At 48.8% G+C, this 19,827-nt stretch overlaps 1 protein-coding gene across 1 annotated transcript in view; it reads right to left on the bottom strand.

The window, feature by feature from the left end:
• The window catches only part of ALDH1A3 (aldehyde dehydrogenase 1 family member A3), a 37,484-nt gene that overhangs the window by 5,389 nt on the left and 12,268 nt on the right, over positions 1-19,827 (bottom strand). Inside the window, exons 4-12 of the mRNA XM_031668294.1 lie at positions 19,397-19,526; positions 19,018-19,079; positions 17,944-18,072; positions 15,935-16,048; positions 13,781-13,883; positions 11,208-11,392; positions 6,399-6,563; positions 4,642-4,799; positions 3,458-3,532 (exon numbers count right to left, since the gene is read on the bottom strand). Coding sequence (XP_031524154.1) covers positions 3,458-3,532; positions 4,642-4,799; positions 6,399-6,563; positions 11,208-11,392; positions 13,781-13,883; positions 15,935-16,048; positions 17,944-18,072; positions 19,018-19,079; positions 19,397-19,526 — 1,121 coding nt within the window. The remainder of the gene's footprint in view (positions 1-3,457; positions 3,533-4,641; positions 4,800-6,398; positions 6,564-11,207; positions 11,393-13,780; positions 13,884-15,934; positions 16,049-17,943; positions 18,073-19,017; positions 19,080-19,396; positions 19,527-19,827) is intronic.

A 19,827-nucleotide genomic window follows, 5' to 3' on the forward strand; every position in this document is an offset into this window, starting at 1 on the left:
GCAATGAGGGCGAATCACCAGTGCAAAGCCGTACACACCAGGGATTGGGGGCCCTGCAGCTTCTATACCCAGGGACATTTGCTTTGGGGACTGGAGTTCTTGCTGTGGGGTTAGGCTCTGTCTGGCCTCTGGGAGGAGGACTGTGTGGGGTCTAGGTTCCCCAGCCCTAAGGACCCAGCTGGTTGAAGGCAGCAGATGAAAGGGGATAAATGACCACGAAAGCCCTGGGTGGCCTCACAAACAGGTGGTGGACAAGGGTGACCCCTGTTGAGCAAGGTCCTGCACTGCGGTGGGTCCAAGGACTAAGCTGCCAGCATTCATTTCTGACTGTCACTTACCAGCTTCCTGTGCCATTTTCTCATCTGAAAACAGCTGGACCCATCTCATGGATGGGTGTGAGGACGGTATGAACAGGCACAGAGAGCTCAACAGAGCCTGCAGCAGAGTCTGTGCTCAGCAAATCCCAGCTGTTGCCAGTACTGTTGCTGTTGGAGGGCCCAAGAGGGGACACTGGTGACCCCAGCCCCGGCTGCCTGTCCCTGGAGGGGCAGGTGTAAGAAGTGATGAAGCAGGGGCTCACAGAACTCAAATACAAATAGGCCACTAGAGGGAGGAAATGCAATTTCTGCAAAGGGGTTTCATGGCCAAGAATTACTGATGTCCCCTGAAGAGGAAGCCAGCCATAGGGATAAGGGGGAGGCTAATGGGCAGGCTTCACTCACATGTGCAGACGCCTTGGGGTATTTGCCGAGAGTCAGGGATGGACTACAAAGCAGGACTGAGGTGGGAGGGGGACAGGACCCCAATTCCACATAGACTGGTCAAGAGCATCTGTTCAGGGATGGAAGCCAGGCCCATCCCTTCATAGCATCTTTAAGAATCTCAAAAGAAAGCCACAAAAAGGCCCCAACCAAGGCCCAAGGTGAGGGGAAGCGTTTGAGTCTGTTCCCCTGGAAGAAGTGCAAACAAGCACAAGGGAGTACATTTGTATATAAATAGGACAGACTGGTGAAATAAAAGGAAGAGTTTGGATCCCTAGAGATGTCCCAGGAACGTGGGGTGTTGTCACAGATGGTTCCTTGGGAACACTGATCCTACAAAATGTTTGTCCACACAGGCTAATAAAATCCTGAGCTGGGGAGAGAAGATAGTGTCCGGCTGGAAACCACACATCTCCACTCCCTGGATGCTCTGGGCCTGGGCCAGACGCAAGAAGTTCCACCCATTAATCTAAACCTAGGGAACTCATTTTCCCAGCAGGCAGGACAAAAAAGGAAGTGTGGATCAGTTTGCACACACAGTGGAGAGGTTTGCAGTGGGTTTGCACACACAGTGGAGGGGTTTGCACACACAGTGGAGGGGTTTGCAGTGGGTTTATACACACAGTGGAGGGGTTTGCACACACAGTGGAGGGGTTTGCAGTGGGTTTGCACACACAGTGGAGGGGTTTGCAGTGGGTTTATACACACAGTGGAGGGGTTTGCACACACAGTGGAGGGGTTTGCACACAATAGCGATGGCCTGTATCTGGCACAATAACAGTGGATAAATGGCACATCATCAGCGGATGTGGCCTATATGGCCTACACGCGATGGGTTCAGTGGTCTACACCAATGGCGATGATCTGGCCTATACAACAACAGCGGAGTGGGTCTGTTCATCACTTCAGCGATACTTCCCATGGCGGCCCGGCAACAACACCGTTGATGGCCTGGCGGGCCCGCACGCATTAGCGAGGGGTCGCGTATCTGGCAATAACACAGCGGAGGGCCTGGCACAATCATTGCGATAAATTACGCGCATCTACCGCGATGTGGGCTTCCAGCAACCGTCACCGCGGATGGGCCTACACCCACAGCGAGTGGGCCTGGCGGTCAACAGTGCATTCCAGCAACACAGCAGAGGGGCCTGGCACACAGCGGAGGGGCCTGCGGCCTATACCACAGCAGAGGGCCTGCGCGGCCCATACACACAGTGAGGGTCTTGCACAGCGGAGGGCTCTGCGGGTCTGGCAACATGATGAGTCATATGGCCTGCGAACGACAGTGGAGGGTTTGGCAGGGTCTGCACACCGGGCGGATGGCCCGGCGGTCTGATACAAGCGGAGGGGCCTTGGCACGCGATGGGTCTGCGGCGGGTCACACCAACGCGATGGGCCTGCGCGGGTCGATACACAGCGATGATCTGGCGGGCCTGATACACAGCGGAGGGTCACCAGTGATGGCCTGCGGCGGTCTGCGTCACGCGATGGCCTGGCGGGTCTGCACAATGGCGGAGTGGCCTGCGGCGGTCTGCAACATCATCATGATGGGCCCGGCAACACCACAGAAAGTGATGTATTTATGGCTGGCACGAAAGTGATGGTCTGGCAGTGGCTCACCAGCGGAGGGTCAGTGGCCTATTACCACACAGTGGAGGGGTTCTGCAGTGGCTTCACACAGCGGACGGCAGTGCGTTTACAACAGTGACGAGCCTGCGGCTCAATACCGCGGAGGGTCATAAGTGGTCATTACCACGGCGGATGGGCCTTGGCAGTGGCCTAATAACAACAATGGCGGAGGGCCTGCGGCTCACCGTGATGGCCTGCGGCGGCTCACAACACAGCGGATTGGCAGCGCGTTTTACATCAACAGCGTGGATAGAGTTTGGCAGTGGCTTCATACACACAGTGGAGGGGTTTGCAGTGGGTTTACACACAGTGGAGGGGTTTGCAGTGGGTTTACACACACAGTGGAGGGGTTTGCAGTGGGTTTACACACAGTGGAAGGGTTTGCAGTGGGTTTACACACAGTGGAGGGTTTGCAGTGGGTTTGTAAACACATGTGGAGGGGTTTGCAGTGGGTTTGCACACACAGTGAGGGTTTGCAGGGTTTGTAAACACATGTGGAGGGGTTTGCAGTGGTTTGCACACATTAGCCGTGGAGGATTTGCAGTGGGCTTGCATGTACTGAGAGGGCTGCAGAATCCCAGCAGGAGGTGTTGTCATATGCCTGCTGGGAAGGGCCCCTGCTAGGCTCAGAAAAAAGGACCCAACAGGTAGGAGCCTTACCTGGGTCAGCCTTACATGTCTTCACTGCTGTGAGTGGGGAGTTGTGTGAATAATGACACCCCACATCTGGTAAAAAGTACACTTTTTCACTTCTGCCTGTGTCCCCATTCAGGGAGCTTCTGTCAAGTATCCACTGAACGTCCCCAGCATGATGGGTGCTGGGCAGTCACAAAAGCTGAGGCCTGGAGGGGGGCAGGCTGGGGAAGTGAGTGGGAAGGGTGGGGGTGGGGGGTGGGAGAGAGGAAGAGATGGGTCCCCACTAGCCCTAGAGTGACACAGCTGGCCCAGACAAAGCAGGATGGCAGTGGAGGGGGGCGGTCAGCAGATTGGAGCCTGAGTCACTGCCTGCAAATCTAGTGGATCTTGTATTCAGCCCATGGCAGGCTCAGAATGATGGACACACTTACAGTTCTCTGCCATTTCCTGACATTTTAAAGCCACCAAACGGAGCCTGTGCGTAGAGGGCGTTGTAGCAGTTGATCCTAGAAAATAATGGAAGAAAGTTCAGAGTCATCTGGAGAAGGCCCCCTGGCTCCTGGCACTGCAGCCACTGAGCCCCCAATGCAGGGCATTGACTAATAAACAGTCTTTTGCCAAAGCTTCCATGATGAAAACACAGGGTGCTCTCAACTTTTGTCTTCTCATTCTTCCCATCAGCAACATTTGGAAATCCTCAAGTACAGAGTGTGTTTCATTGGGATAGGAATGAAATGATAAGGGGAGAAAAAAGAAGAGAGGATCAGGCATGATGACTTATGCCTGTAATCCCAGCACTTTGGGAGGCTGAGATGGAGGGATCACCTGAGGTCAGGAGATCAAGACCAGCCTGACCAACATGGTGAAACCCCATCTCTCCTAAAAATACAAAAATTAGTTGGGCATGGTGGCGTGTGCCTGTAGTCCCAGCTACTCAGGAGGCTGAGGCAGGAAAATTGCTTGAACCTGGGAGGTGGAGGTTGCAGTGAGCTGAGAGTGTGCCACTGCACTCCTGCCTGGGGGACAGAGCGAGATTCCATCTAATTAAAAAGAAAGAAAGAAAGAAAGACAAATCAGGGTGCAGAGGAATAAGAATTAGCTTTGAAATGAGACAGATCTGACCTTAAAGTTCTCCTGCTTCCTGGTTATATGATTCCAGGCTTATTGCTCAACTTCTCTGAGCCTCAATTCATTAATCTTTAAAACGGGGATCACAAAACATCATCTGCAGAATTACTGATGAGGCAGGGACTAGTATCCCTATTTTGCAGATGGGCATGAACTGCTCTTAGAATCAGAATGGAAAACAAAGTTGGAGGGGCAGTACAGCACAGGGGTCACAGGCACAGGCACTGGAGCCCTGTCGGCTATCTGCTAGCTGTGTGACTCTGGGCAAGTCACTTCATCTCTCTGTGCCTCAATTTTCTCATCTATGAAATGGAGACATAATGGCACCTACCTCAGAAGGTGGTCATGAGGATGGAAGGAAGCACTGAGATAGTGCTTGGTACATAATATACAATGTAAACAATGAGAAACTCTCAGTTAATAGAAAAATAAGGAACTTAGCAAGAAGCAACTCAGGAGAGCTGAAATACACACACAGTCAACTTACCAGACCGTTCCAGACTCTAAGGCAGAAGCCAACTTCAGAGCTTTGTCGAGGTTTTTTGTGAACACGGCTGCTGTGAGTCCATAGTCAGTGCTATTGGCTCTTTTTATCACTTCTTCGATACTTTTGAACTTCAGTATTGGTTGCACTGGTCCAAAAATCTATGATTAATTGCAAGAATGGCAATGAGAGGCATGACTGAATGGAAATGCATGCTGTGAGCAAGCATTTCCTTCTCTTTACACGTTTTTCATATACCCAGAGCACACACATGCATGAAAAATGATGATTAGAGAAGAAAGAACGTCCAAACATTTCTTTTTTTTTTTTTTTTTTTTTTGAGACGGAGTCTCGCGCTGTCGCCCAGGCTGGAGTGCAGTGGCCGGATCTCAGCTCACTGCAAGCTCCGCCTCCCGGGTTCACGCCATTCTCCGGCCTCAGCCTCCCGAGTAGCTGGGACTACAGGCGCTGCCACCTCGCCCGGCTATTTTTTTCTTTAGCTGCATTACCGTTGAAGACTGAAGGGAAGGATTAAAATGAAACAAAAATAAAAAATAATAACAAAAAATGTATGTTGTGTTTAAGATGTCTTGTTGTCATCAGGGTTTCTCAGAAACCCAGCCAGAGAGTCTTGGAGTAACCCATAGATGCACAGAAGACAAAACCTTTAGGTAACTTTTTTGAGAGTTGTCTTGAAGGATATTTGCAGGCACTTTGTAAGACTGTGCTCCTACCTCTTGGAGCTGTGTTTCCAACCAATGAAGATACCCTAGAACATTTCCATAATAATTACCAGAGAAAGAAATGGCATAATATTCACCACAGTTTGTGATATAGCAGAGAAAAGGAAATGGAAGAACTAAGGCTTGAACATTTAAAGGTGATTTTGAAGGGAGCTTGTAATTGATTCAATATTAGACGTAATTATAAGCTGGCAGGATGGTGCCTGGCCTGCCAAAATACCTTCCGGGTTCCCCAGGACCTCTCGTCACAGGGATGTTTAAGGAGCTGAGCTTTATGCCATCACCGCACATAACAATCTCGAGGAAGACACCTCTAAAATACCTGCCCCAGAAAGCCCTTGGCAGGGACTCATCCTTTTATGTGCCCCAAAAGACCACGTCCAGGGTCTAACCTCCCGGGATCCAGCTCTCCTCTTACAAATGCTGTGGGGGAACCAGTTCCCATCTAGTGTAAGCGGGGTTGAAAGACAAAGATTTACACTCTTATGGGAGTGGGGGAGTCTCCTTAATTTCCCTCATTTCCAAGACATCCGTGGTGGAAAATGTCAATAAGAATTCCAGCTGTGACATGTTCCTTGAGTGAACACTTGAAGTTTAGTCTGGGGGGCCCTGAAGGCGGCTTTGGGCCCCGAATCCACAGGTTCTTGAATTGATCCCTGGCAAAACCCACAGGTGGCAACAGTTCTCCACCTGCAGTTGCATGACTGACTCAGGGACCCGGTGTGTTAGATCAGAGAGGGCTTGCTGCTCCCCAGAGAGGGTGAGCCATGAGTGAAAACTAGCTAGAACAAACAAGGTACTTGCTGTATCATGCTTGGAGTTCACCAGAAGCAGGGACAAAACGGCTTCCCTAGGGACCCCAAAGGAGAGGGGAAAGACCACACAGAAACAACAACAACAACAACAAAAACAAAAAAATGCTCAGATCACAAGGATTTCTGGGATCCCTGGGCCCTAGGGAAGGACTCCTGTTTGAAAGGCCCTGCAGGCCGTAGTCTTGCCACAGCCCCCTTGTACCTCCTCTTTGGCAATCCGCATGTTGTCTGTGACTTCTGAGAAGACAGTGGGTTTGATGAAGAGCCCCTTGTCTTCCATGGCTGAGCCCCCACATTCCAGCTTGGCTCCTTCCTTCTTCCCACTCTCGATCAGCTCTAAGATTTTGTTGAACTGCTTTTGATCAATCTGCAAAACACAAACAAAAAGCGCAGCCTGGCTTCCTTCTGGGCAGTGGCTGCCATCACATGTTTTCAGTGGCCTTCAACATGATCAGCCGTCCTTCCTCTGCACATTCTTGGCAAGTCATGATCCATGTAACTAACGTGCCTTGCAGGCAAATATTCCTCTGATGCACAGAGCTGGACTCTTTGGAGCAGGGGAGAGATGGGGAGATAGACTCATCTCGTCCTCTGGAGGTTTGGGACTTATTTACACTTCTATCTCCTTTTTCCGTGCAGCAAAGTTAGTCCATGAGTGACACAGGTCTGAAATGGTCACATTCTTTCCTCTCCCAACTCTTTACATTCTACTCAGGTTGCCAAATTTAGCAAATAAAAATACAGGATGCCCAGTGAATCTGAATTTCAGAAACATGACACATAATTTTTTTTAGTATAAAGCATGTCCCAAAACAATATTTGGGATATACTTAAGCTAAAAGTGCATTCACTGTTTATCTGAAATTCATGTCTACCTGGGTGCCATGTATCACCTGGCAACCCTGTGCCCTGATCAATTGGCACCATGACTCAGGGTTATAGTTACTGGAATTCTCCTATTATGATGCAGAGAAGCGAGAAGAAAAGCTAACCACCTTACTCAACACCCCTGGGGACAAAGCAGAATGAAACTCCAGGTGGGGCAGAGGGGCTGCTCCTTGGTTAGTGGGGAACAGCTCATGAGAAAGATTCTTCCTTTTGCTATCTTGTCTAGACGTCTCCTTGGCTGGAGTTTGCCCTATACCACCAGCCTGACACACAGCTTGTGAACATGCTACTGACCAGTTGTCAAAAGCACACCCTTTTGGGAGACTGCTCAAGGGGGAAAACGCTCTTTCTGCTCCCTCCACTGGGCCTTCTTCCTGAAATCTATGGGAATCCTGTCCTTTATCATGATCTGTGGCTGGTCTCCCTCCTCTTTGGCTAGGAGAGACAAAGCTTTACTAGGTTTACTTTAGCTGGGACTTTTAGATAGGAAAACTGGTTTTATTCCAATAATCATAAACAGAAAAACAAGCAAATCCAGTGGTGCGATTGTATGACAGTCTGTCCTGGAGGAGCAGGAGAGAGGGCATAAACCATGTATGCCACTTGACCAATCATCTCGTGAAATATGGACCCAGTTTAAAAATACTAACTCAGATCCATACCTCACACCTTCTACCAGGCCAAACTCCAAATAGATCAAAGACATAACCAGGAAAAACAAAACCATAAATGTTTTATATGTGGGAGACTTCTGCGAACTTGGAGTGCCTTCTAATGACTCAAAATGCAGAAGCCAAAAAAGAAAACATGTATAATTTTGAGTATGTAAAAAAAAAAAAAAAAAAAAAGCGAGAAGGGCAGCAAAATTATCATAACAAAGAGCAAAACAACTGACTTGGAAAAAATATTAACAAGTCATATTCATAGAAAGCTAATCTCCCTACTATGTATGTAAAGAGGTCTTAGAAGTGATAAGAAAAATGCCCAACATTTTGAAAGAAAAATATGCAAAGCAAATGCACATTTGATAATAAAGGAAATACAAATGGTTTTTAAATATATAATAGATGTTCTTGCTTATTGTAAGAGGTACATGCATATTAAAATGAAACAAGATACCATTTTTAACTCTCAGATGGGAAAAAAATCCATATTCTGTTGGAAAGGGTCAAGAAATAGACAAGCTTCTAGAATATTGGTAGGAATACACATTGGGTCAGCCTCTATGGAAGGTAATTCAGCAACACTTAAGGAAATTACAAATGTGTTCCCACTTAGTAACCCAGTTTGAGGAAGCTGTCCCAGGGATCTCCTTGTGTGTGTGTGTGAAATTACATACTCTGAGGCCTTGTGTGTGGCTGCACATACCCACATGCTAATCAGAAGACGTTACTGAAATTCTGGTGGCTTCATCCAGCAGAATTCTGTACACACGTGAAAAAGAATCAGGCAGGTTCCCATGGACTGGTATAAAGAGCTCTTCAAGTTTTTTTTAGGGAACAATAAACATAGTGCAAGATAATATACTATCATGGTAACTTTCGTGTAAAAATAACAAAGGCAATCAGGACTTGCATTCATATCTGCTTGTATACACATGAAAACATTCTAGAGAGAGACATGAGGAACTAAGAACTGGGGATACCCATGGGAGGAAGGGTTAAGAACCAGGTGTACAAAGATGGGGGCGGGAGGGGCGGGAACCCTTTCACTGTAGATGTTTTTAGGCGTTTTGGGATTTGACCCACTTATGTGTACTCCACTCAAAAAAAGTAACAAAAACAAGTAACAAAATAAATGTAACAAAAACAGCTTTGCAACAGATCCCAGAAGAGCTCAAGGTTCTCTCAACTTCTCTCTGGGTGAACCAAGTCTCAGGTTAACAGTTCCAGATGTTGCTGAGCTGCTCTTCTCCCTGAGGGGCCAAAAGGGCCACAGGGGCTTCACCCAACTGCAGGTCCTCCCTGGCTGCTGGGCATATGCCATCTGGAAGACCCTGTTTGTCCTGCAGGCAGTGTTGGGTCCCTGTGGAAATCCTACACATCCAAACTCAACACTCCCTGGAGAGTCTGTAGGAACACATTGTTTAAATCTAATAATCCTCCATGAAATGTCAGCTGGTGCCTTACAGTACAGGAAGAGAGACCTGCCAGGAAGTGAGATGACGCGGCAGGGCACAACACCAGAAACAGGGAAATATGGCCCCCACAGGACTGGCTCAAGGCTGTGCTCAGCTCTCTGCCGGGAGGACACTGCCGGATCCTGCCTGGCCAGGTGGCCTGCATAATGTTTATATGCCTCGTTGCTCAGTTGCCAAATAAACCTGAATGATTTTGGAGCATTCCTGTGAGCGCTAGCCCGGCCGTGGACCCGGATCTAGGTCAGCTAGCTGTTTTACAGGCATGAGGCAGACAGGACTATTTAGACAGCTGTAAGTCCTCTCAGAGTAAAATCTTATTACCGTAGATGAAAAAGCACTTTGGAAGAAAAAAAAAATGCTAACAGCATGCTAAAATAATATGCTGAGGTTAGACGGCTTTAGTGAGCTTTCAAAAGGACTTTGAGTGGTGGCATAAATGCACTGATGAAATCAGCACCCATTCTGCCTCCATCTGTTCTCTTGGAAGAAATTGGTGTATCTGGCCTCAAAAGTCAAGACTGAGACATCAGGCACAAGCCACGAAAAGAGCCACGGAAAGAGACTTACAAATAACGATGGGGTAAAAAAGTTTCTTCCGTATGGGGATCAGTTCACACATTTCCCACTGATTCTGGATTAGCTTTAAAAATCACAGCGGATTCCATAATGACTTGTGGTCATGTTTGCGTTCAGATCTGAAATCCAACCGAGGCCATTAGACAACCTTGTGTCACTGACTGCTGGGTTTGGGGCAGAGGCTGGGCAGGCAATGACTGAGGAGAAGGAATGTTAGCCACAGGAAGAAGTGCTTTCTGCCAGGGTCACGTGGCATCGGAGTGTGTGGGCTGGGGCCAGTGGAGGGTGGGCACTAATGACCAGAAACCCACCCCTCCTCCACGAGGCCCTCCCTTCTTCCCCAGCCAGGGCATCCCCACAGGACAGCCTGATGTCATGCACAGACACTCACTGCCACCTAGACTGCAGAGCCTGTCATTTAAAGCTTCCTCCTCTTTAAAAATAAAACCTGTCCACAATTGAATACTTCCTAGGTGCCATGAAATTCTCATAATATTCATTGATTACTCCCCGTTCTCCAGATGAGGAAACTGAGGCATGGAAGGATTTTTGTGACTTTCATAAAGCCCAGGGCCACATCTGAGCTCAGATCCACAGCAGCCTCCCCTGTAAACATGCAACGCTATCACAGTGGGGGAAGTGGCAGCCTCCCGGGATAGACACAAGTGGAGAAGTCACAGACATGTGACTTGAAATTTCGTGGCTGGGGCAGGACTTTGGCTAAAAGCAAAGTGAGTGGCTGCTGAGCTCCATTTCAATAATGCATGGGATGGTCAGGCTGCCCTCTTTTAAATATTTATCCATCTGCTTCACTTCATAATTAGTAAGAAAGTGATACAGGATGTGCCCTTTTAAAGAGGATATTAAATCTCGTGGTTATGATCATTTTCATCCTGTCCTTGGCTTCCCAAACTCGGCCTCCAGATACATGCTCCTACTGCCTGGAGATACATTCTCATGCCCCAGGCTCTCTCCATCTGGGATTGTTTGGTTTCTGATGGTTCACCTTGTTCTGTAACCCACGTGGGCTTGAGGGCCTTGGGCTGCCACTGAGACACCAGGCCACACCCTGCCTGCACTCTGCTGCCTTCAGCCAGCCTACAGCCCCTTTTCTGTAGGGAGACCATCCTGGAGAGTGGAGGGTGCAGGCAGATGGCCTTCTGCCCTGGGAACAGCGCCCTCCTCCCATGCCTCAGTGTGTCCTGCCCCCTTCCATGAGTCCCCAGGACCTGACCCGGGACCTGATGGGATTGTGTTGCTGATCAGTTTCTAAAGAAAAGAAAGCCTCCTGGGTAGGGCAGGTCAGTGTTCCTTCCATGGAGAGGGATCCTGTAGGCCGTGGCCATGGGACTGCCTGCTTCAGCCCCTAGACAAGCACCATGGGTTTAGACACACCAGGGGGATTACCTGAGGCCCCTGTTCTGTTTTGACGTCGAAGGGGTCTCCCACGGGCCGTTTCCTGGCATACTCCACGCTCCGCCTGACAAACTCAGAGTAGACCTGCTCCTCCACGAACACCCTGGAGGCTGCTGTGCAACACTGGCCTTGGTTGAAGAACACTCCCTGATGGGCACACTCCACTGCCAAGTCCACTGGAGGGGGCGGGGCGAGGGAGGCGGGCGGAGTGAGAGGAAGCGATTAAGTCGTTAAAGCAGGACTGGCGACAGCTGCAATTCTAATTGCCTACACAAGAAAACAGGCCCCAGGATGGCTGCATTTCAGAAATTAATTTTGTTTGCAGACTTTCCCAGAGAGGAAGGGAGAAAGGATTTTGGGGTCCACCAAGTTTGGGGTTAAATCAATTCCCTGACTGCAGGACTTCTCAGTACCTTTAATATGCTAATAAGTCCAGAGAATCATAGCATTCCTCATTTCACTTGCCTATGTAACCCTCCCCTCCCCTTTTTCTAGAGGACTAATGTTTTATAGAATAAACTTTGGTAATTATTGATGTAGGCCCACTGGCGAAACTTCTAAAGAAGCCAAAATTTTCCACCTTGAGTAAAAGAAGGGTCTTATTAAGTAAGGTAACATTATGTGCCTGACTTGAAAGGTCTGACTCTAAGTTGTAGAGCTGACATTGAGCTAAAAACCAGTTATTCAAACCCAGCTAGAGGGCGTTTAGAGAATAAGATCTTGGGGGACACGCTTAGTGGATAAGAATGGTATTGGGATGTCATTTATATCTACAGAGGGGTTTCTAGTGTTCAACCCTTGGCTAGTTTCATCACCACCAACCCCCTGCACTACTGCTTGCTTAAGAAATGCAGCTTTCTTTTGCATAGAGGCTGGCAGTGGCTCTGGGCATTGGAAGGTGATCCATTCCAATTCCATCAGGGCTGCTCCAAGGGACTTTGCCCTTGGCTTTGAGAAGGAGGCTGCTCCTATCTAGCTGAGTCATTTGTGCAAGTTTCAGTGGCAGCAGGAACGCACCATAAGGTTTGGGGGTACCTCTCTGCACTCTCGACCCCTGCAGCTGGCTGGGCCAGGTCCCAACTTGGAATGGACTCTCCTCCAAAATAACAGACTCATTTCCTGCTCCTGATGGAGCTAGGGGTGAGGCGAAGGGGCAGGGGAATGGTGGCTTGTTACCCTTGATGTCTTGCCTGGGATGCTGGTTATGTCAGGATGTAATTTGTGGACTGGCACTGCCCTGATGAGGAGTAGGAGGTGGCTACACGGCATGTTTTTATGACCCTTGTAAGTAAAATCAAGCCCCAAACACAATTACTCCTGTGCTTTAGCTGCAGTTTTCCTCCCGAGAGGAAGAAGATGAATTTCAGTGTAGGTGGAGTATCCAGATATGGTGGCACAGGAATGCAAAACAGGAGTCTTGGCTGTTTGGGACTCCAAATGTGAGTCACAGTGCCAGAAACACTCCATGTGGCTCCAAAAACCACTTGCTTTTCATAGCACGAACGGGTGCTTCCACACTAACTGCTGGAACACTAACCCAAGCAAGAAATGGGCAGTCCGTCTTCATACCCAGCTCCCCTTTCCTTCCTGAGAGCCTGTTTCCTCCTCCTGTCCTTTCTCCCATTGTGAAAGCCAGCTGCCAGAAAGGAACTGATATCAGTTATCTACGCCTTAGTAAGAAATTGTGCCAGGGTCATTTTTCTTAGAGATATTTGCAATTCCAACCTTATCTGAGTGTGAAATGAAAGGCTTTGTTCTCCATGACAGGAATTTCTGGCACCAGTGGACAGGTGGGGGAGGTTATTCTTTAAGGTAAAGGTGTTTTAAGGCACTTGGGAAGTCACATCTTTTGATAGCTGACGCTGTCAGCAGGGCGAATGAATGCCCGACCAGCCCTTTCTTCCCTCTTGTGGACGTGGCAACCAACAATAGCATATATTTTAATGTTGTGTCATTTGGCTCTGGCAAGACACAAGCTGCCCCCAAACTGCTGGGCAGGTTGCCTTCCCAGGGCAGGGGTGCAGGCCTAGAACCAGGCAAAGAGGGTAATTTGAAGGATCAGTTGCTACTGCCCTCCTCTGATTTATCACATCTGAGACACAAGGAAAAAGCATCTCCACTCTTCAGGGATCTTAAAACATATGCTAGGAAATGTGACTTGGAAGTGAGAAGAATGAATGACTGGGAGTGGGCGGCACTTGCCCTCCCCCCTACTCCCAGGGGCTCTGGAGGAGAAGTCAGACCTGCTCCTCGTGACCCCAGCTCTGCAGGAACAGGCGGGTAAACTTAAGGTGGAGGCGCAGAAACAGGCGGCCTCTCAGGTGCCACTCAAGCCATGTCATTTTGGCAGTAGAAGGCAGCTTTCTACTACAAGTAAAGCTGGCATTTTGATCCACCTGCCTGTCTGCGGCTGGCTGACTGTGGGCGGGATGCCCAGGGTGGAAGTATCCCCACTGTGTGTGCATGCATCTTAGTCTCAGTTGGTTTTGAATTCAGGCCAGGAAGTGGGGAGAGATGGATGGGTGCCCCGAAGCCCCAGCAAAGCCCAGGAGGCAGAGACTCACAGTCAGCATCAGCGCACACGATGCAAGGGTTCTTCCCTCCCAGCTCCAGCGTCACCCGCTTCAGATTGCTCCGGGAGGCAGCTTCTTTAACCAGTTTTCCAACCTCCAGGACAGAACACAGACCACAATGTACCTTGGATGTGGCTGAACTTGGCCCAGATGCAAACATCAGCGAACATTCTGGACAAGCCTGGGTGGTACTGCCACCACCTCGCTCTCTGCCCAGGCGCTCCAGGCCCCGATGGTGTCACTTCACTCTCCTGGCCTCTGCCAGCATCTCCTCCCGTCTGCCAGCATCTCTTCCCATGCTAGACCACGACATCCTGGGATCCTTGGTCTGAGCTGCTCCACTTACAGGTGGGAGTTGGAGCCTCTAGGAGCCCACACAGCTGGCTGAAAACAGGGCCACCACCTGCTCACCTGTCCTGGTGCCTGTCCTTCTGAGCCCAGAAGACTGGTCCAGCCAGTCTGGTGAAGGGCTTCAGAGACCACGGGGTGACTCTACCCCTCACTAGAAACAGCTGAAATTCCAACAGCCCAATAGGAAGATGGTTCTGTGTGGCTCTTTGGTGTGATCTGAGGGAACCTCCAAGTGTTAGAGAAGTAGCGGGGGCAGCCAGCCTTCAGGATGAGAAGGAGCCAGTTCTCTGGAAACACACTGTAAGACTGAGGCTGCTGCAGACAGGCAGGGAGTGAAGGGGTGCACTATGAGCAGAAGAGCCACTCACCAGTCATGCTTAACGCCCCCACGGGGTCTCTCCCATTGCCCACCGCACCCCTGGAGGGGTGGGCTGGCCCATCATGACTTGGTGACTTATCTAGGGCAACAAGTAAAGCCTAGCACCGTGAACTTCAGAGCTGGGAAGACCCTCAGAGACCAGCACAGACATGGAGGCCTAGAGCCAGAAGCTAGCAAGGGGCGGCCCGGGCTCTTTCGGGTCTGAGACTGTTTTCTCCAAAGCTAAGGTGTAAGTGCATTTTAAACATCAGCAAGCTCATGGGTGATGGCTGAATGAGGTCTGGAATCCATCCACAGGGACAATGTCTGTCCCCAAGGAGAGTAATGGCATCCATTAGGGCTGGACTAACTGGGGAGGGGGATGGGGACACTGATTGCAGTCGGTGTTTTTTTCTTTTTTAAGTACAGAAGAAGTACTTTCTCATTAGAAGTAATTCCACACAGAGATGTATGTAAATTAAAGGGAGAAAGCCTTCAGCTTCCCTCCCGCTCTGCCCCTGAGCCCACCCCATAGGTGGCAATCAGTAATGATTTCTTGGGAATCCTTCCAGACAATTTCTACTTCTACAAGCACACACTTTTATGAATGGGATCGTATTGTGGGTAATTTTCTACAGTTTGCTGTTGTGTGCTTCAACAATAGATCATGGACAGCTTTCCTGGTTGTAACGGCTGTAAAACATTTCATAGAATGAACATAACATCCTTGAAAATATGTCCCTGAAGCCTTATGAGAAAATTTCTTTAAGTAGTTTGTTTTTTTTAAATGGAACTTCTGAATCAAAAAGTTTTTCACTTATAAATGTTGGATGAGTGCTACCAAAACACCGTCATCTTAGGGAAAGTGTCGGTGAGTGCCTGCTTCCCCATATTCTCAGTAGTATCATTTCAGTTTTTAGCAAACTGGCAGGCAAAAGGAGAGTCCGATTTTGTTTGAATTTGCATTTTCCTGATTACCAGCAAACTAGTTTAAGCTTATTGGGCATTTAGTATTTCTATTCTCTGAACTACCCATTTTTCTACCATTCAGTTTTTTTTTTTTTTCATTGATTTGTAGGAGCACTTTACATATGATGGACATAAATTCTTGGAGCACTGCATGCATCACAACTATTTTTCTCTGAGCTTGTTATTTATCTCTTAATCTTAATTATGGTGTTGTTTGACAGATGAATATTTTACATTTTTACTTTATCTTATCTCTCAATCTTTTCTTCTAAGGCTTCTGAGTTCTATTGGATATTTATTTACTTTGGAAACCAGGCCAGTGACTTTTAAAACTGGTTGTTATATACTAAAACATGGTCAAATTTAGAAGAAAAACAAACCATATTAAAGCCTGTCAAAGGAAAAGTTCACGGGTGTCAAGTAACGCACCACTTTCACTTTCACCAGCACCCCGTGAGGAGGGTTACCTCTGTGGACCCGGTGAAGGCGATCTTGTTGACCTGAGGGTGAGAAGAAATTGCTGCTCCCACTGTAGGCCCGAATCCTGGCACGATGTTCACCACTCCTGGAGGGAACCCGGCCTGGGAAGAAACCAAGATAGCACTTGAAGAAGAACAGACTTCACCCACCATGGATCCACATTTGGGCCGAGAGAGCCGTGGCTGTGTCACATCCCCCAGGGAAGCCCGGGCCGGGGTGGATTTACCCAGGACCCAGATGCAGTTGCCCTTGGGCACCCTAGGAGCTGACCTGGGCTTTTTACCCCCTACTGCCAGCCCAGTGTGCAGGCTGGGCAAGGGGAGATGCCCACTTCTCCTTCCAGGGGGGACCCCATCCCAAAGTGATGTGCAGTGCAAATGTGTCATTATGCTGCAAGGTGGCCATGGCCCACTTGTAGCACAGCACCTTTCCATGTTGGTGGGGAGTGTGTGTGTGTGTGAGAGAGAGTGTGTGTATGTGTTAAGGGGAGAGGGGCAGCTTGATCACAACCCCCTGCCCAGGATCAGAAGCACCTGCAAAACATCTGCCCAGAGCTTCAGTTTTCTTTTTTTCTTTTCTTCTTCTTTTTTTTTTTTTTTTTTTTTTTTTTTTTTTTTTTTTTTTGAGATGGAGTCTCTCTCTGTCGCCCAGGCTGGAGTGCAGTTGCAATCTCGGCTCACTGCAACCTCCGCCTCCCGGGTTCATGCCATCTCCTGCCTCAGCCTCCCGAGTAGCTGGGACTACAGGCGCCCCCCACCATGCCTGGCTAATTTTTTGTATTTTTAGTAAAGACGGGGTTTCACCATGTTAGCCAGGATGATCTCGATCTCCTGACCTCATGATCCGCCTGCCTCGGCCTCCTAAAGTGCTGGGATTACAGGCACGAGCCACTGCTCCCAGCCCAGTTTTCATTTATTAATCAGATCCGTTATTGTTCCAAATGGTGACAAGGTATCACTCCCTTAAAGTTCTTTGCTTGTTCAACCTAAGTCTCACCTGGAGCAAGCCCTTCTGGAAGGCAGGGACTGCCACCTCGTTCATGTTCATGCCTCGTGTTTTTCATATACTAAGCCTCTTTATCAGGCAAGAAAAACAAACGAGGTGGAGGACGCTCTTCCCCACCTGTCCTGAGGCTTACTTAGAACACATTATTTCAGAAGGTCAAGATTTTAGGCACGGTGCTTGAGTCTTTAGATTTTTAGGCACTGTTTCTTAACAGTTGGGATTTTCAAATTCCTAAGTCTCACCAGTGTGACTTAATTATGCCCCACATCACCAAAGGAAAGCGAGAAACTGACTCATCACCAGCTGTTCCCACCTTGCCTCTAAGCAACCATGGACCTGCCTCCCAGTCATATCAGTCCGACTAAGAAGAGAAAGGAAAGGATCTTTCCTTCTGTCCCTCTTTGCTTTCTGTTGCTTTCTCTAAGTCTTTGCTCCATACAACCTGGGGATGGAATGACAAAAGGTATGTCTGGAAGGAGGTGTCCCTTTGGGCCTCTATTTCCCTAAGTTCTGGCTGTCTGAGGGAGAAGAGATTGAATTCAGAGCAGAGGGCACTGATTAGCAGGGACCTGGCACACAGATAGCTGCAGTCGCCCAGCTGGAGCTGGCAAGGCCACCCCTCAGGAGAAAAACAGACCATTTCATAAACTGAGAATGCAAATCCCAGAGAACCTCCCAAATATTTGGCTCCCTCTTGGTTGACCCCCATGCAAATTCTCTAGACAAACCACTGGGTCCTCAACCATAGGTTTGAGCCCATAATAAGAGTTAAGCATTCTCATTAGGACCACTGGGAGGAATGGAGTTTCTCCAGCTCAGTGGCCACAAGCAGGAGAAAGAACGTGCAGTCGCCAAGCAAAACACTGGGAGTCATTCCCTTCCCACTCAATTGCCAGCAGTCTGCCACTGTCCCATCTCGTGATGGTGGCCTGGTTCCTAGGAGTGGGAATGTTACCAAGAACACGTGATATTTTCTTTCTGGATGTCTCACCTCTTTGATCAGAGAGCCGAGATGAAGGGCGGTGAGGGGAGTCTGCTCCGCAGGCTTCAGGACCATGGTGTTCCCACAGCAGAGGGCGGGTGCCAGCTTCCACACCAGCATCAGCAGGGGGAAGTTCCACTGCGACAGAGCACAGGGGCTTTGGGGGCCCAGATCCACCCTCCCACCCTGTCCCATGTGCCCAGTGATGCCTTTGTGGAGGACACTTGCTTTTCATGGTCTGGATTTGGGGTATATGGGGTAACATAGGAGTGTGCAATGATCAGAACTGCATTCCTGCACGCTTCTTAAGTTGCATTCTGGGTGGTACTAATAGGTAACCTTTGCAAAGAGGATGCTATTGTATGTGTTCTACCTCCCCCTCTAAAACGTCTGCTGAAGACGTGTCCTCCTCTCTGCCGCCATGGACACTTTTCCAGCCCTCACTTCATGTTGCCACCTGGCTCTCCAGCTTCCTGCCTGGCTGTTGTTGCAATGGCCAGAGGCGTCCCAAACAGACAGGCAACACTGTTGCATTTCTTGGGGCACCTATAAGCATCCCCACTGCCCAATGAATAAAGTCCCGGCTCCTTGGCAGCCAAAGCTGCTGGAAGCTGGCCCACACCACCTGCCACGTGTGTGCACCCTCTTCCTCACTTTTGCTCCTGCCTGAGCTTTAGCCCCACCAGATTTCCTGCTGTTCCCTTCCAAGTAGCCCAGACACCTCTACACTTTTGCCTAGGCCATTCCTACTCCTTGGAAAATGATTTTTGTTGTTGAACAAATCTTTCTTATCTTTAAGGCTCAGTTAAGAGACCACCTTCCTGGGAATTCTGGCCATTCCTGACCACTCTGGCTGGAATGCACAGTGCTTTCTGTGGCATGCCTAAAGCTGGCCTTAGGAGAGCAGAAATGGGGTGTAATCCATCTCAACAGCCCTCAAGCATGGAGTTCCATGCCACAAAGAAAATGCTTGTTCAATGCTAGTGCAATCAGATAAAAACACACCAGAAATTGAGTCCAAAGGACACAGGGCAGTGGGGCGGGATCTACATAGAATCTACTGAGAAAAGCTGCCATACTTACTGGAGTGATGGCCCCACAGACACCAATGGGCTCATGCCTGGTGAAGCACACAACGTTGTCATCTGGAAGAGGGTTACATGGTGGGAAAGGATACACTCACTTAATCCAGGTTAGAATCTTGAAGTAATAAAAAGACAAGAAAGAAACCAACAAGGGTGCCAGATTCAAGTCTTGTCTACTATACACAGAAGTGATTTGACCTCAACTTTAAAAGTGAAGTTCTTAGAAGAAGAATTGGCAGTACCATTTGGAGAGGGAGTGGGGCTGGGAATGGTGACTTAGGGAAACAGTCAGGAGGGGCTCTGGATTAATGAAAAGATATAGCCTCAAAGGGACTATAATATAAGCTATAATATAAGCTATAATCCACCTTGCTCACCTGTGGGGATGGTCTTGCCCTGGATTTTGTCCGCCCACCCTGCAAAGTATCTGAGGGTTCTAATACAGCCCTCCAGGTCGATGAAAAAGGCATGAAGAAATGGCTTCCCTGTATCCATCGTCTCCAAGGCCTGCAATAACAAGATGATGTCTGTTTTGGACATGATTTGCTTTTCTTTTGTACTGTCAGGCTGTTAAAGATGGAAGCTGGGGAGAGAACATAGTCCTAGGACATCACTCTGTAGACCTCACAGTCAGATGTACCTCTTCAGAAAGCATGACACCAAATGTAAAGTGAGGCCTGTCCCTGAGTGTGAGGATTGCTTTTATTTCAAAACACCTAAAGTGGGCTGTGGGGTGGTGGGCCAGAACATAGACATGCACCCTCTTTGAAGGATGCATGGAGGCAAGGCAGATTTAAAGCCGTGCTGG

Source organism: Papio anubis, chromosome 7 (assembly GCF_008728515.1).
Source record: "Papio anubis isolate 15944 chromosome 7, Panubis1.0, whole genome shotgun sequence".
Classification (NCBI taxonomy): Eukaryota; Metazoa; Chordata; class Mammalia; order Primates; family Cercopithecidae; genus Papio; species Papio anubis.